The sequence below is a fragment of the Canis lupus genome, chromosome 23 (genome assembly GCF_011100685.1).
Source record: "Canis lupus familiaris isolate Mischka breed German Shepherd chromosome 23, alternate assembly UU_Cfam_GSD_1.0, whole genome shotgun sequence".
NCBI classification, from domain to species: domain Eukaryota; kingdom Metazoa; phylum Chordata; class Mammalia; order Carnivora; family Canidae; genus Canis; species Canis lupus.
The window spans coordinates 7,221,601-7,235,016 of record NC_049244.1 but is presented as its reverse complement, the minus strand read 5'-3'; the positions used below and the strand labels follow the sequence as shown (position 1 = coordinate 7,235,016).

Below are 13,416 nucleotides of genomic sequence, written 5' to 3'. Positions count from 1 at the left end.
TAGTACTTACCATATTTCAACATTTTGATGAACATTTTGTAGTATGCCTTAGCTTTTTAGCATACATTGCTATAAAGTAAATGAGAGTTCATCCATTAAAGACTTGTATATTGTGCCAAGACACTGATCTCTTTGTAAAGAATTGTGCTTTAAACTTGAAAGTAACACTTTTATTTATGCATTGATAATATTGATATATATATATCTAGATTTTTTTATCAGTAAAATGATCTTTCATGTTGAAGTCTATATTGATTAACTTTCCCGGAGTCTAGTTTTCTTCCTGTCTTGTGTAAAATATAAAAGTACTCTGTTGATAAACCAATTGTGTTCTGGTATACCTAGTTACTGATGTGTTTGTATTATTAACTTAGTCCTTTACACTGGTCATATTTCTTACTGGTGAATGTAATCTGTCTTTTTGCAGTAAATGAATATACTTGGTTTTGAATCATAAATATTTTAGTTAATTGCAAAAGTTTAGATCTATAAGAATATCAGCAAGCCTTCACAGCAATCTAATCAGCAATTTAAGAATGATTTTATAGGAGAAACATTTTTTAAGATGATAAATTCATCCTGTTTCTCCCTGGAGATTTTTATTTTTCCTCTTTAAACACTTTAAGAACACTCATACAGGGAGTTAGTCAACAAAAACTTAAAAGTTGAGTGTTGAGGGTTCCCCATTAAAAAATATAATGTATGGTTTTTTTTCCTTTGCTTTCCATTAAAATGTTCATAGTGTGAAATTTCACACAGTTATCATCAAACTGGTTATTTATAAATTTCTAAGTAGCTTCGGGGAAACTTGATTATATATTAGTTGTATTAGTTTAACTGCTCAATAAAACCATCCAAGTTTGACTTAATTTAGGAACCTTTAAAACAAATCTACAAATAAGCACAAGAGAAATTAAACCTGCATTTGGTTTACCATGAATGAATTGGTTACCGTGAGTGTCTGTAAAGTAATGATGATGATTTTCTTTTTATGGAAATTATATAATTAAATAAATTTAAGATAAAACTAAAACTGGCATAGTATTTTATTTCCCTGTGTAGCTATGAAAATTTCTACTATGATAAAGAGTAAAGCTCCCAGTATTTTAAATCTGAGCATGAAGATTAATAAAATTTTTATACCCTAGGGGGATTGTAGTATGTTATTGTGTATGTAACACATTTTAAATAGTTAAATTTCCTGAAGATAAGTCTGAAAGCTCACTAATAACATTGCTTAAAAGAAATACAATTGAGATAATTTTTTTTCTTTTAATGAGGTAATATTGGGAGTTATAAGTTTTCATCAGATTATTTACATTTTTTTTAAGATTTTATTTTTTTTTAATTTTTTTTTTAATTTTTATTTATTTATGATAGTCACGGAGAGAGAGAGAGAGGCGCAGAGACACAGGCAGAGGGAGAAGCAGGCTCCATGCACTGGGAGCCCGAAGTGGGATTCGATCCCGGGTCTCCAGGATCGCGCCCTGGGCCAAAGGCAGGCGCCAAACCGCTGCGCCACCCAGGGATCCCAAGATTTTATTTTTAAATAATCTCTATACCCAGTGTGGGGCTTCAGCTCACAAGAGTTGCATGCTCTACTGACTGAGCCAGTTAGGTGCCCCCAGATTATTTAGTGTTTTAAAATATAACTTTACCACATACATTAAGCTGAATATGTAGACAGCTTTTGTTCTCTTCTAAAAACAAATGTGATGGCCTAAAACACTGACCTAAACTTTATTGGGATTTGATATATAAATTAGGAGTTTGGATATTTCTTTAGAACTCACGAGCTGTATACTAAGAAGGTCTGACATTTTGACATCTGAACACTAGCAGTACCTGGATGTGAGGCAGATGTAGTTAAGGTTTTCTGCCATGTTCTTAGGACTTTGATCTTTCATTTTGTCCACTTAATTTCAGTTAATACTTTCTTGCCAGATGGTAGTTGGGTTGAAAATGGTGTCCATGCTATAGACATTCTGTAAAAAAATAAAAAGAGCAAAGATAGTTTAGAACTGTGAATGGTAGGTTTGGGGAAAAGAGGATGAAATCAAAGCCCTGAACTTAGAATTTAAGCAGTTTGGTTATTTAAAAAACAATCTGCCTTTAAAAAGCATCTTACAAATGCTTGGTCATTGCTTTTTATATTGAAATACAAGAAGACTGTAAGGTAGAGATCCAAAGTTAGAAAATTGAGATGATCTTGAACCAGAGTGGTTGGGATACATTGCAGTTTCTTATTGGTACAGATTTTTACTCTTGTATGTATTAGTCCCTCTTTAATTATCAACATCCTTAAATTAAATTTTAATGAATTTAATTTTAATATGCTTACAATTTTTGTTTTGCCATTTACTACTACGCTGTTTAATTCCATGGAAGAACCCATCGAAGGACATAATTGGGACACACTGGAGCAGAGCCAGTACACCTAAAAGGAAAGACATCATGGTGTGTAGTTTAGAAAAATGTTCAGTGTTAATAATGCATTCACTGTTGTTCTCAGAGTTCTGCGGGCTTGAGTAATAGATATATTCTAATGGTAATAGACATTTGCTGAATGTAGTTTCCACAACTTGTTTGCTCTATTTCCTTTGATGAACTATTTGTTTTTAAGTAGCATAAATTCCAGTTGTCATGTATTAGGGGGATTCTTTTCATTTACCCAGTTGTTCTAGTAGCAGTTGGAGTGTCCAAGGTATGGATTTCTTACCAGGTAGATTCAGCAATTTTTAAAAAATCAGCTGAACTTTGCATTATATTTTAGAAAGGGAAAATTGAAATAGGGCAATTTCAATTCACTTGTTAAATTCTGTGCCTTTGTAAAATGCCATTGGTGCTACAAAGAGGATCAGAGAACATAAGACATGACTGTTTTCTTCGGTGAACTTATCTGGTTGGGAGGGTGGAATAGTTTATATGCAAGAATGTGTGGCTTGAGTAATACATGTTTTAGTGATTTTTTTTTTTTAACAAAGAAGATGTATATATATATTTTTTTAATTTTTATTTATTTATGATAGTCACAGAGAGAGAGAGAGAGAGAGAGATTGGCAGAGACATAGGCAGAGGGAGAAGCAGGCTCCATGCACCAGGAGCCCGATGTGGGATTCAATCCCAGGTCTCCAGGATCGCGCCCTGGGCCAAAGGCAGGCGCCAAACTGCTGCGCCACCCAGGGATCCCCTAACAAAAAAGATATTTTGTTAATGGAGAAAAGGCCTAAGTGAAATTTTTATAAAGAAGGAACTTTCCTTTCAGGGAAATGTCACTCACCATAAATGACATTTTACCTTTGCACATAATTTACCAAATGCACACCTTTAGGCATTTTAGAAAATTTTAGATAAACAAGATTTATTTACACATGTAATAACACTTTTTATTGCTTGCCATTTCTGGATAAGATTGCTTAAAATGTATAAGCTAGAATGCTTAAAGAACAAAATTAGGAAATCATAAATCTAAGTTGTTACTATTTAATTCAATTTCTTGGCTCTGAAATGTGGTGTTATGCCTATTATTTCCTTAAGGACACTACCTGAAATGTTTTTTCTGGTCTTACCATAAATTTTATGTATTTTTCTTTGACTGATACTTAATGTCACGCTTGTATGTATACTCTGCATATTCCATACTTTGCGTGGACTGTTTCCAGTGTTGTACTTTTTTTTTAAAGATTTTATTTATTTATTCATGAGAGACGCAGAGAGAGGGGCAGAGACATAGGTGGAGGGAGAAGCAGACTCCCCACGAGGAGTCTGATGTGGGACTGGATCCCAGGGCCCCAGGATCACAACCTGAGCCAAAGGTAGTCACTCAACTGCTGAGCCATCCAGGTGCCCCCTTGTACAGTGTTTTGAATAGGGAAAGTTCTTGAGAAAGGAAGTTTTTCAGCTCTGTATCCACAGGCAGATCCAAGGGAACTTCCAGATTTTGATGCTGCAATCGCTTTTTTTGTAAGCCCGATTATATTATTTATGTGCAATAATTTATTCTAGGAAAGTGTGGGTGTGGGTAAGAATATTAATTTTGCACTTTTAAAGTAGTGCTGGATTAAAAATTTTTAACTTAAATTCCAGTTAGTTTGGATTTTTAATAACTTTGCAAATGCTTTTTTTCCTCTTTATATTTCTGATTTTGGAAATACAACCAACTTTCAACTTTTTCTGAAATCCAGTATGACCCTCTCAAGGATCGATCGTCAAGACTTTCATCATTAGTATGTAGTGCATGACTTGTGTTTAATGTAGTTTTACTTTATAAGTGCCTGATCATGCTAATCATTATGAGATTATGACTAACTTTCACAGGTTTGTTATTTTGTTTTGGGGAAAGCATGTGGCCACCAATGCAAAAATCATTGTTCTGCAATTGTGGTATAATTGAACATTTAAATAATTTTTTCTTTTAGAATTTCAGGATCAGATAAAAATGATTTACTTCCTTATTCAGGACTAAAATTGGTATAGAAATATCTTTTCTAGTGATGAGCTACCCAGCTGACATATGCATTGCCTGAAGACATGTCTTTGCCAGTGTTTGATATCCACTGACCTACAGACCCTGCTGTGTTTCTTGTTATGTATCACAAGCCAGCAGGTGTGAAGCTGCTAAACAGGAAGTAGCCAGCAGTGACAGGTCATACTTGAAACATCAGTTATGTCTGCTGATTTTTGTTTGATTTGTTTTTTTTTTTTTTTTTATGTAAGTTTAGCCACAGAAGTTTAGTTATAGCATGTATTCGTTGGGTTAATACTATGTCAGATTGCCTGAGTTTCTAGGCTATATAGTCATATGATACATATATTCAAAAAAGAAAAATGAGAGGATGAATTCTGCATCTAGCTGTGCCTATGTCAGATAATTTGCCTAGAGCAGACTATTGATAGGTAAGACACTTCTACCTGCACTTCCTCATTTTAGGTGAGCAGTACATACCTAGATTGGGTTTCTTGTCTACTTAATGACCTGCATAGTAGTATTTCTGTCCTTTATTCCCTCATATACACTTGGCTTGGTGCTCCTGGGAGAAGTTAACGTATTGAGACAGTGCTGTCTTCAGAGGATCTTCGTGTAAAGTCATTGTCTGATAATGCTGTTGCTACAAGGGGCAATCCATACCATCTTGGCTGTTTTCTTCCTGAGCAGCATGTGCTGGGGGACCACTAACTTGGGTCCAGAGTATTTTCTTGGACAAAGCAATGTCATGTTGTTTCTCTCTCCATTTTGTTTTTGTTGATCCCAAAGGATTGCTTTTTGGCCTTTAGCTAAGGAAGACCTAGAAGGAGGTGGACCCTCTTGTCACTCACACCTTTATAAAGAAGATAGAAGGACTCAAAGTGTGGGGTAAACTCACAAATGCCCTGCCTGGCTCTGTGTCCTAATTACGTCTTTTTAGCTGGCTCTACATGGAGATGGATGTCACAGGAGAAAATGAGGGGGAATGCAGATGTGTTAAGGTGCTATATACCTTAGCTAGTCAGTTAAGTGCCATATATCTTTTACTGACAACAGAGAAATAGATTTAATGGAGACTACTCTGTATCACATATACATCTTTCTGTGTATAATTTTAAGACATTTTATTAAGTTAATTTTTAAACTTCACTATGTGATCATGAAGGTTAACTTCAAATGTTTACTTCCAGGATCATTCTTATAGTCACTCTTATGGAATGAAGAAGAGATCTTCTGGTTCTCATAAAGACCCACTGGTTAGTTGTGTTCTGTCTCATGTCCCACTGTCTTATGCTGCTGTAAAATTCACTAATTACTTTTAGGGAACTTAAGAATTATGACTGCTTTGGTGTATGCCTTAGGCATTATTGAAATTTGATAACATGCTAAAACATGATTTATCAGAATGTTAATTAAAAGTAATTTTGTTTTCACTTACAGGATTTAATATCAAGTTAATACAAGGAATTCTTAATTGTCTATTTTCATTTATGAACTGTCCTCTGAAATATACTTCAAGAATAGTTTTAGTGAGATTTTTTTATCCTTATTTTAGAAATTTGAGTTGATTTAATTATGATATTATAGGCAGTACCAAACTCACAAATAGGTTTCATTCTGAGAGTTCATAGGTTAAATTTTGGGAATGTGGAATGAATTTTCTGGTAGTAACAATGAGGTATGTTTTAGCAGAGTTCCCATGTTGTCTTGCAGAAAACTCTTTAACCTAGAATGCCATTAGACTGCAGAACTAATAGTGCTCCACTCCAGCCACCTTGCTAAACATTTCTGTCGGGGGGAAAATGTATCTAGAATGCCCATTTGGGGCATTAGGAACAGCTGTTCGAATTAGGCTGCCGCAGTACTGGCAGGAGAATCTGTCCCGAGTTCCCTGTTAACTGGTTGCTGTGGAAGGGCTCTGACCTTTGGTGGGGTGTGGGACAGGCTTGGTAGGGGTTGGCAAGTAAGAGGGAATATAATGGAGAGGACATTAGTGAGAGACTGGAGGGTGAAGCATTGTGAGCTCTGGGGCGAGATGAGCCCTGGTACCTTTTTGAGGGTGTGGTGTGGGGAGGCAAGGCCAGGAGTGGCGGGGGGTCAGTGGGAGTAGGGGTGCCCCCAATTGGCAGTGCCAGCAGTGCAGGCAGAGTCTTGCAGTCAAGGGATTACGTACATTTCCTTAACTTTGAGGGAAAAAGATGGCTGGACAAGTTAGAAAGGGAATGTTACACATGACTTTCTTTTTGTCAGGTAACCACAATCTGTATAATCACTTGTTTTGTGCTGTGTATGAACTTCCATAGATGTTTTAGGCCAAACCTATTTAGTACACAATTGCACTATGTCTTTGGTAACTTAAATCCATCAGAGTATTTTGACAAATAATGGGACTAAGAAAAGTTTGAAGAAAAAGACTTTACGATTTTCTGTGGCATTGCCAAATGGATTATAAAAGTGGTAATTACTCAGTTGTCCTGGATTTTTCAAGGATGTTACTAAGTATGACATGAGAATAAATCACTTATTATTTCCATTCCATTTTGACTGAGGGTTTGTGCTCATGTTTTTAAAGTAAAAAAATGTCATAACTTGGTTTGAAAACAGTTAACCTTTAATATTAGTCTTTCTTTTGAGATTTGAGATAACTATTATTTTGAGTTTTACTTAATGCGATTCAGTGTTTTAAAGTCATTGTTTTGGAGGAGAAGGGATTGGTAATATCAGAGTTTGCCTTTGTGTGTTGTCAACAATGTTTAACCTAAGAAAAATGTGTTTAATTTTACTTTTTGCAGAGTGGCCTCTACTTTGACCAGAGAAACTATAGCAGTCTTAGACATAGCAAACCTACCTCTGCCTACTACAGTCGGGTTTGTCTCAAGCTTTTTGGCTTTGTGTGTCTTATCCAACTTTAACAACTTTCTAACTCCCGGTTTTGCATTTTGACTAGTTAGAACTAATCTGTGAGTGGCTGTATGTACACTAGTTTGTGGTAACTGAATTCATAGAATTTCTGTATCTTTACATGTGAACTATTGAACCACCATAACTGTAAATGAGTCTACTTTTTTCCAGTTTTTTAAAATAAAAAATGTTTAACACAGAAATGTTTAAAGAATTATATAGTAACCACCCACATGCCTACTTCTTAGATTCTACAATTAATATTTTACTATATTTCCTTTATCATATTATTGTCTGTCTGCCCATCTATCAATCCAATGATCCATCTTTTTTTGTGGGGGGGTTATAGTTCAGAATAAGCTGTAGGCATCAGTATGCATCATATTGGATGGCCTTGTAATAAAAGCTTACATGTAAAAATTTAAACTGTAAATGGGATGAGAAGAATATAATTATTTAATGTGAGAATCCTTATTTTTTCAAGATATGTGGCACATTGTATATTGGAAACACAAATATATGGCACATAGTACATATAAAATAATTCAGTTGTCATAGCCTGCACACACAACTTAGATATTATTTGCTCTATTTGATGGGCTTAGCAAAAAGAATTGAAAATTATATTGTCAGATGACATCAGAAAAAGAAAGACTTAGTTCCTTTTTTTTTTTTATTAAAGTTTTTATTATTCATGAGAGACACAGAGAGAGGCAGAGACATAGGCAGAGGGAGAAGCAGGCTCCCTATGGGGAACCTGATGCACCACTCTATCCCAGGACCCTGGGATCACACCCTGAGCCAAAGGCAGACACACAACCACTGAGCCACCCAGGTGCGCCAGGTTTAGTTTCATTTTTAAATGTGCTCTGCCTTGTTAGTGCCTTGGATTCATTGTGACCAGTACATTTTATGTGCCTCAACTAAGACACTTTGTCCATGGCTTGTTTTGAAAATACAGGCTTTCTAATCTATTTAGAAGAGAGTAGTTGTAATGATAACTCAGAGCTCATTTACCTGGTTCCTCAGCAATCAGGTCCATCAGGAGTCTCCTGTGAGATCTCAGAAAATTTCCCAGCAGTTGCTGGTGACCTAGGTGTGGCCATTGTCCTCCACACTGCCTGTGCCATGGCCCTCTTTTCTTGAGTGTTTTCTTAGGTTACCACCCTACCTTCTAACATTATTATTGAAAGCCCAATAGGACTTACACACATTTATAGAAAACTATTCTAAGCTAAGTTTTTCTCACTTTATGCGTTACCTAACTACTTTAAGCACTCAGGAATTGCTAATGAATTTTGGAGTGTAGAATAAACACAGCTTCTGTTCTCATGATGGAGAAACCAGTTCTCCTTTGGTTTTGCTTAATTATCTTATTCTGTTTTTGTTTCTTAGCAGTCTTCTTCCCTGTGTAGTGACCCTCTGGCGACATCAAAGAGTACCAGGGTTAGTACTTTCTGAGAAGTGTGTTGCCTTCAGAGCTACCAGTTGCTTTTCTTTGGGTTAAATCATGTACTTTTTTCATAGGCCTCCTTTACTGCAAACTCTTGTCTGCTGAAAAGTACCAGTCTGGTTTGTATTTTTCTCTTCCAATGTGTGTACTCCTGGTGAAGCTGCTCTCATGGTGCTGACTCTGGCTTGACAGCTTTCCTCCAAAATAGTCAAGGACACATGGCTTTAATGCTATGTGTACTGCAGAATGTGCTGCCAGTGCTTAAAATGCAAAACTTTAGGGTAGTAAGAAAAAAGCCCTTATTTTCCAGATATTACTGGCTATTGGTAGGCCCTTGCTTAGAATTGGTTTCCTGTAGAGAAGACAAACTTCCATGGGCCCACTAAATTTGTATATTTTTGTGAGATGATTGCCCATACACAGTTTCTTTGGGATAACTGTGGCCTTGGCCACGTTAATACTAGGCTCTAATAAAGCAAGCTGACTAGAAAGCAAAAGCTAAGCTCTGTTTAACGTGCAAGTTGTGAGCTGGTTGCTTTCAGGCTGTTGCTTTGTTGTGCTGTGGCCTGTTCTAGTAGACTGGCAACTTGAGGCTTTGTAGTTTCATTTTATTGTGCCAGTGGGCAAAATGCTTTGCGTCCCTTGTCTTCCTTTTCTGTCTTGTTCCCTCCTTTGAGAGAATAAATTCATAAATGTTCCTTCTCCTAGTTTCATGACATGATGATGAAAGGAAATACTGTAATGATGCTTTTTAAATGAAGTGTGAGTTTGAAGTTTTGGGACTGATGTAGGACTTTACACATCAGCGAGTGTTCTCACCTGACACGCCCTTCTACAACACTTTTTGGAACTGAGTATTGCGAAGAAATTGTGACATTTTAAAAACAGCTTTGCTACCTGAATAAACAGAGTGGTGTTTCCTCTGTCCTTTAGGTGTCATTGTGTGACGGTGGATTATATAACCCGTATGGGTCTCGAACTGTAAGTCAGCTGGAGGGAGGCAGTGAGGAGGGTGTTGTGGAGGTGGGCACAGTTGACTTACAAAGAAAAAGTCATTTAATCTGACCTGCAGTTGCTCTCTAAGCTGTGACCCATGAGCTAGCCAGTTGTTACTCTCCCTCAAGCTGTGAGGAACTGCTTGCTGGAAATTGGGCTTACAGTATGAAGGGGATGTATAGGTGGAGAAGCCTCTCTTCCTCGTTATTAGTCTCTGAGGAAGAGGATGGAAGCAGTACTCTTCAGGGCACCCCTTCCCCTCCTCACCCTCCAGCTAAGGGCTACTGTGTCTGGAAGGTTCGGAGGGAGGTCAGGATCCAGACCTGGGAGCCTGTGACCGCTTAGGTCTAGGGTCATTAATGTAGCCCCCAGCAGAGAAAGAAGCTGACCAGTATTGTAAAACCTTTCTTCTTGGAAACTTTATAGCCGTCTGAATACAGTTATTACTCATCAAGAATAAGTTCAGCCCGAAGCAGTCCTGTGGTGAGCCGTCTCGTCTCTTTGCATGCTTTCTAGATACTTTGGGTTGTTTCCTTAATCTGTACTCACAGTCCAGAATATTGAGGATGTGTGTTTTTCACTCTTTGTGCATGGATTATCATTCTTCTTCAGTACACAAACTCAGGTATACTAATTTGTCCTAATCCGTGGTTTGCGTGTGACTGTGACTTAGCACATCATTTTTGAAATGAGTCTGGAACCAGTGCCATTAGAAGTTTTAAAACTCTCAAGAATTCCACTCCTATACCTAACAAAAATCTACACAGGAATGTAAACATTTATCTCCTTAAAAGGAGATAAAGGCTTTTTGAAACAAGTAGTAAGTTTACATTTCACCTTTCTCCATAATAAAATTCCACTTGGCAATTCTTGGGCCTGGTGGCATTTTTAATGTACCAATATGATGACCCCTTGCAAACAAAATTGTGGTAATATATTTTCAGTCAAGTGTAGAACCTTGTCCTTGTGTGCTGGCTACATGTTATTTCATTTGCAAGTTGTATTCAGAATTATTATCTTAGTGATGCCAGAATGACTCCTCAGTGATGTCAGAATGGAGGTAACCTATACACATGGAAGATAAACGTTCTACTGCTCGTGAAATAGGAAGAAAACTGTAGGGTGATTTAGAACTATCTCCCACCCATTGCATAGAAATGAATAAAGGAAAATAAGAATCATCATTTCAGTGTCCTGGCTGGTAGGAAATTCTGTCTTTGACTTATTTCACTTGAAGATGTTCTTATATTTTCTCTCCCAAACTAAAGCATTAAGTATAGTTTTTGACCCCTTGTTGGGATCCCAAAAGGCCTAGTGGTTTAAAAAGCATGAAATCCCTAGCTGGTTTTGGTTGGTCTGTTTATGCCCTAGCCCTCCAATCCTGTCCTTTTTCCTGTAACTTAAATAAAAGATAGAGTAGTATTTTATTCTGTGTGCTTTTTTTGAAATATCTTTTAGTGTTCAGTGATTGTTTCTTATACTTTAAAGCCACTTTTCTGTTTGATGGTACACAATAAATGATGCCAATTATATGCTCATGTAGAGTATTTGCATGCTTCCCCAAATTTTACCTAATGTGCTTACAGTCCTGTAAGACCTGTAGTGAAATCACATCTTTTTCATTATCTGCTTTTAATACCTGTAGTTTGCTGATGATGACACTGCAAGCATTGCGTCTTCTGGTCATGCCAGTCATGGGCGAAGGGACAGTGTGGTGAGCGTGGCTTGCATGCAAACACAATAAATTTTAAAATTGCACCAATGTGTGATCCTATGAAATCTACTGGAAAGTGAAATTTGCATTTGATGAAAATGAACATTTTGCTCAAATTTAGCTTATATGAGTAATTTGCCTTTAAAAATGTCTTCCTGTGAATATGTATTCTCTGTGGGCTGTGGAAGCTGTCATCATTAATTTGCCTCTTTACACCTCTTAGTTGCTAGTCTTTGTGTATTTGATTTTTACTTTTTATTTTTCGTTGTTTTATGCATGTGCATTTATGCACAACATTCACCAGAAACAAAAAAGCTTCTCCAGCAAAATCAATGCTTTGTGTAAAATTTGTAACTATGGATTACATATCATGTTGCCATCAGTTGCTTTCTTTGCTGTGTATTTAAGGTGTATTGTTTATAGTTTGTTTATACATCTTTTAAGACCTGTGAACTTTGTTAAGAGTCGTTGATGGCAAAATTTAAAATTTTCGGTTAAAAATTCAACTAGCATAATAATTGTAGAGGCAACAAATAGCTAGGTTAAAATACAAATTATGTGATTTCAGATTATTCTTTTGGTGATGCTGGAAGTTTTTCAGGGAGCTGATGACATTTTTGCTATATTTAAGAATTGATTTGAAAATTACATTGGTAAGGGTGATATGTCAGCTTAGAGCTAGAAAAGAGAGCCATGTTTTGTGAAAGATTATAAATCTGAAGCTTTCATAGAAAAGGAGAACACCGAATATTTGTGAGATTTGTTGCCAAAAATGCAATGATCTAATTAAGGCAATTGTGGTCCATTGGCAAGCCAGTTAATGTTCATACAGCTGAAGGACAAAAAACAAGCCAGGACCCCTGAAAGTGGCTTGGAACGTGATGGAGTAGAAGGAGCAGGCAGGAACTTTAAAGTAATAATGCCTGGGTTTGAGCTACAACCTGTTAGTTGTATTAATGGCAATTTATTTATAATGGGGATGTTAATAACTATCTTTGTAGGTCTGCTTAATATGTGCATTAAATGAATTACTTACTATATGGAGAATACCAAAATTCTGAGACAGTAGGAACCAGTAAAATATTAGGTATATGTAAATCTAAGTTGTATACTATAACTGTGAATAAAAAAACTGTTGCTCCACTGCATTAGCCCTTAGCAAAACTTCACACTTGTAAGCCTTCTTTGTCTCTGTGGATGGATTTCAAAATTCCCTTCCTGGAAGGGAAGAGTTCTTTTTTTTAAGGGAAAAGTTCTTAAGCAAGGTAATCAGAGCTGAGGTAAGGCTGATGAGTGAGGTAAAAAGTACTCATTTATTATTCAACAAAAGTTTATGGAGTACTTATTATATGGGAGGCAGTGTATTAAGTACTGAGAATAATGTGGTCAGCTAGACAGACCAGATTTGACTTCATGGAGCTTATATCCTAGTGAAAGAAATAGAAAATAAACAAGAAAGGACGAAAAGTAACCCCACGGCTTGTGAAGGGAAAAATAAGTGATGGGACAGGAATATTGAGAGATGCATGTGTGTGTGTATCCATCCCTTTGGATGGGATGGTCAGAGAAGGCTTCCCCAATGGAAGTGACTTTTGAGCTGCGACTTGAAATGGGAGGAGCCACCTGCCTGAAGAATGAGAGAAGAGCTCTCTTGGCCAGTGACAAAGTCTCAGGTGGGAAAAGATGGAGTTTGGGGAACCAGAAAGGAGCCAGTGTAGTTCTTCCCTTATTTTGTTCCACAGTTCCTGGTCTTGAGGAATATGAGAAAGAGGGAAGTGTAGAAATTGGGTAAAAGGTGTAGTAAAAACCCTGCAAAGAATAATGCATTGAGCACATATGTGCTTAACAGAGCTGATAACTATAATGAACTATAAATTTTTGAAATAT

General features: G+C 36.7%; 1 protein-coding gene across 27 annotated transcripts in view; it reads left to right on the top strand.

Annotated features, from left to right (window-relative positions):
- Nucleotides 1-13,416, top strand: part of LRRFIP2 (LRR binding FLII interacting protein 2) — a 108,325-nt gene that overhangs the window by 50,682 nt on the left and 44,227 nt on the right. For 12 of the 27 annotated variants that reach the window (XM_038570377.1, XM_038570387.1, XM_038570385.1 and 9 more), the window contains 9 exons: nt 2,389-2,457; nt 4,185-4,226; nt 5,656-5,721; nt 7,258-7,332; nt 8,762-8,812; nt 8,894-8,938; nt 9,753-9,800; nt 10,242-10,298; nt 11,461-11,529. The exons of 6 other annotated variants lie outside the window; for them this stretch is intronic. In XM_038570377.1, coding sequence (XP_038426305.1) covers nt 2,389-2,457; nt 4,185-4,226; nt 5,656-5,721; nt 7,258-7,332; nt 8,762-8,812; nt 8,894-8,938; nt 9,753-9,800; nt 10,242-10,298; nt 11,461-11,529 — 522 coding nt within the window. The remainder of the gene's footprint in view (nt 1-2,388; nt 2,458-4,184; nt 4,227-5,655; nt 5,722-7,257; nt 7,333-8,761; nt 8,813-8,893; nt 8,939-9,752; nt 9,801-10,241; nt 10,299-11,460; nt 11,530-13,416) is intronic. 9 more of the 27 variants (XM_038570392.1, XM_038570379.1, XM_038570388.1 and 6 more) reach the window with 6 other exon arrangements.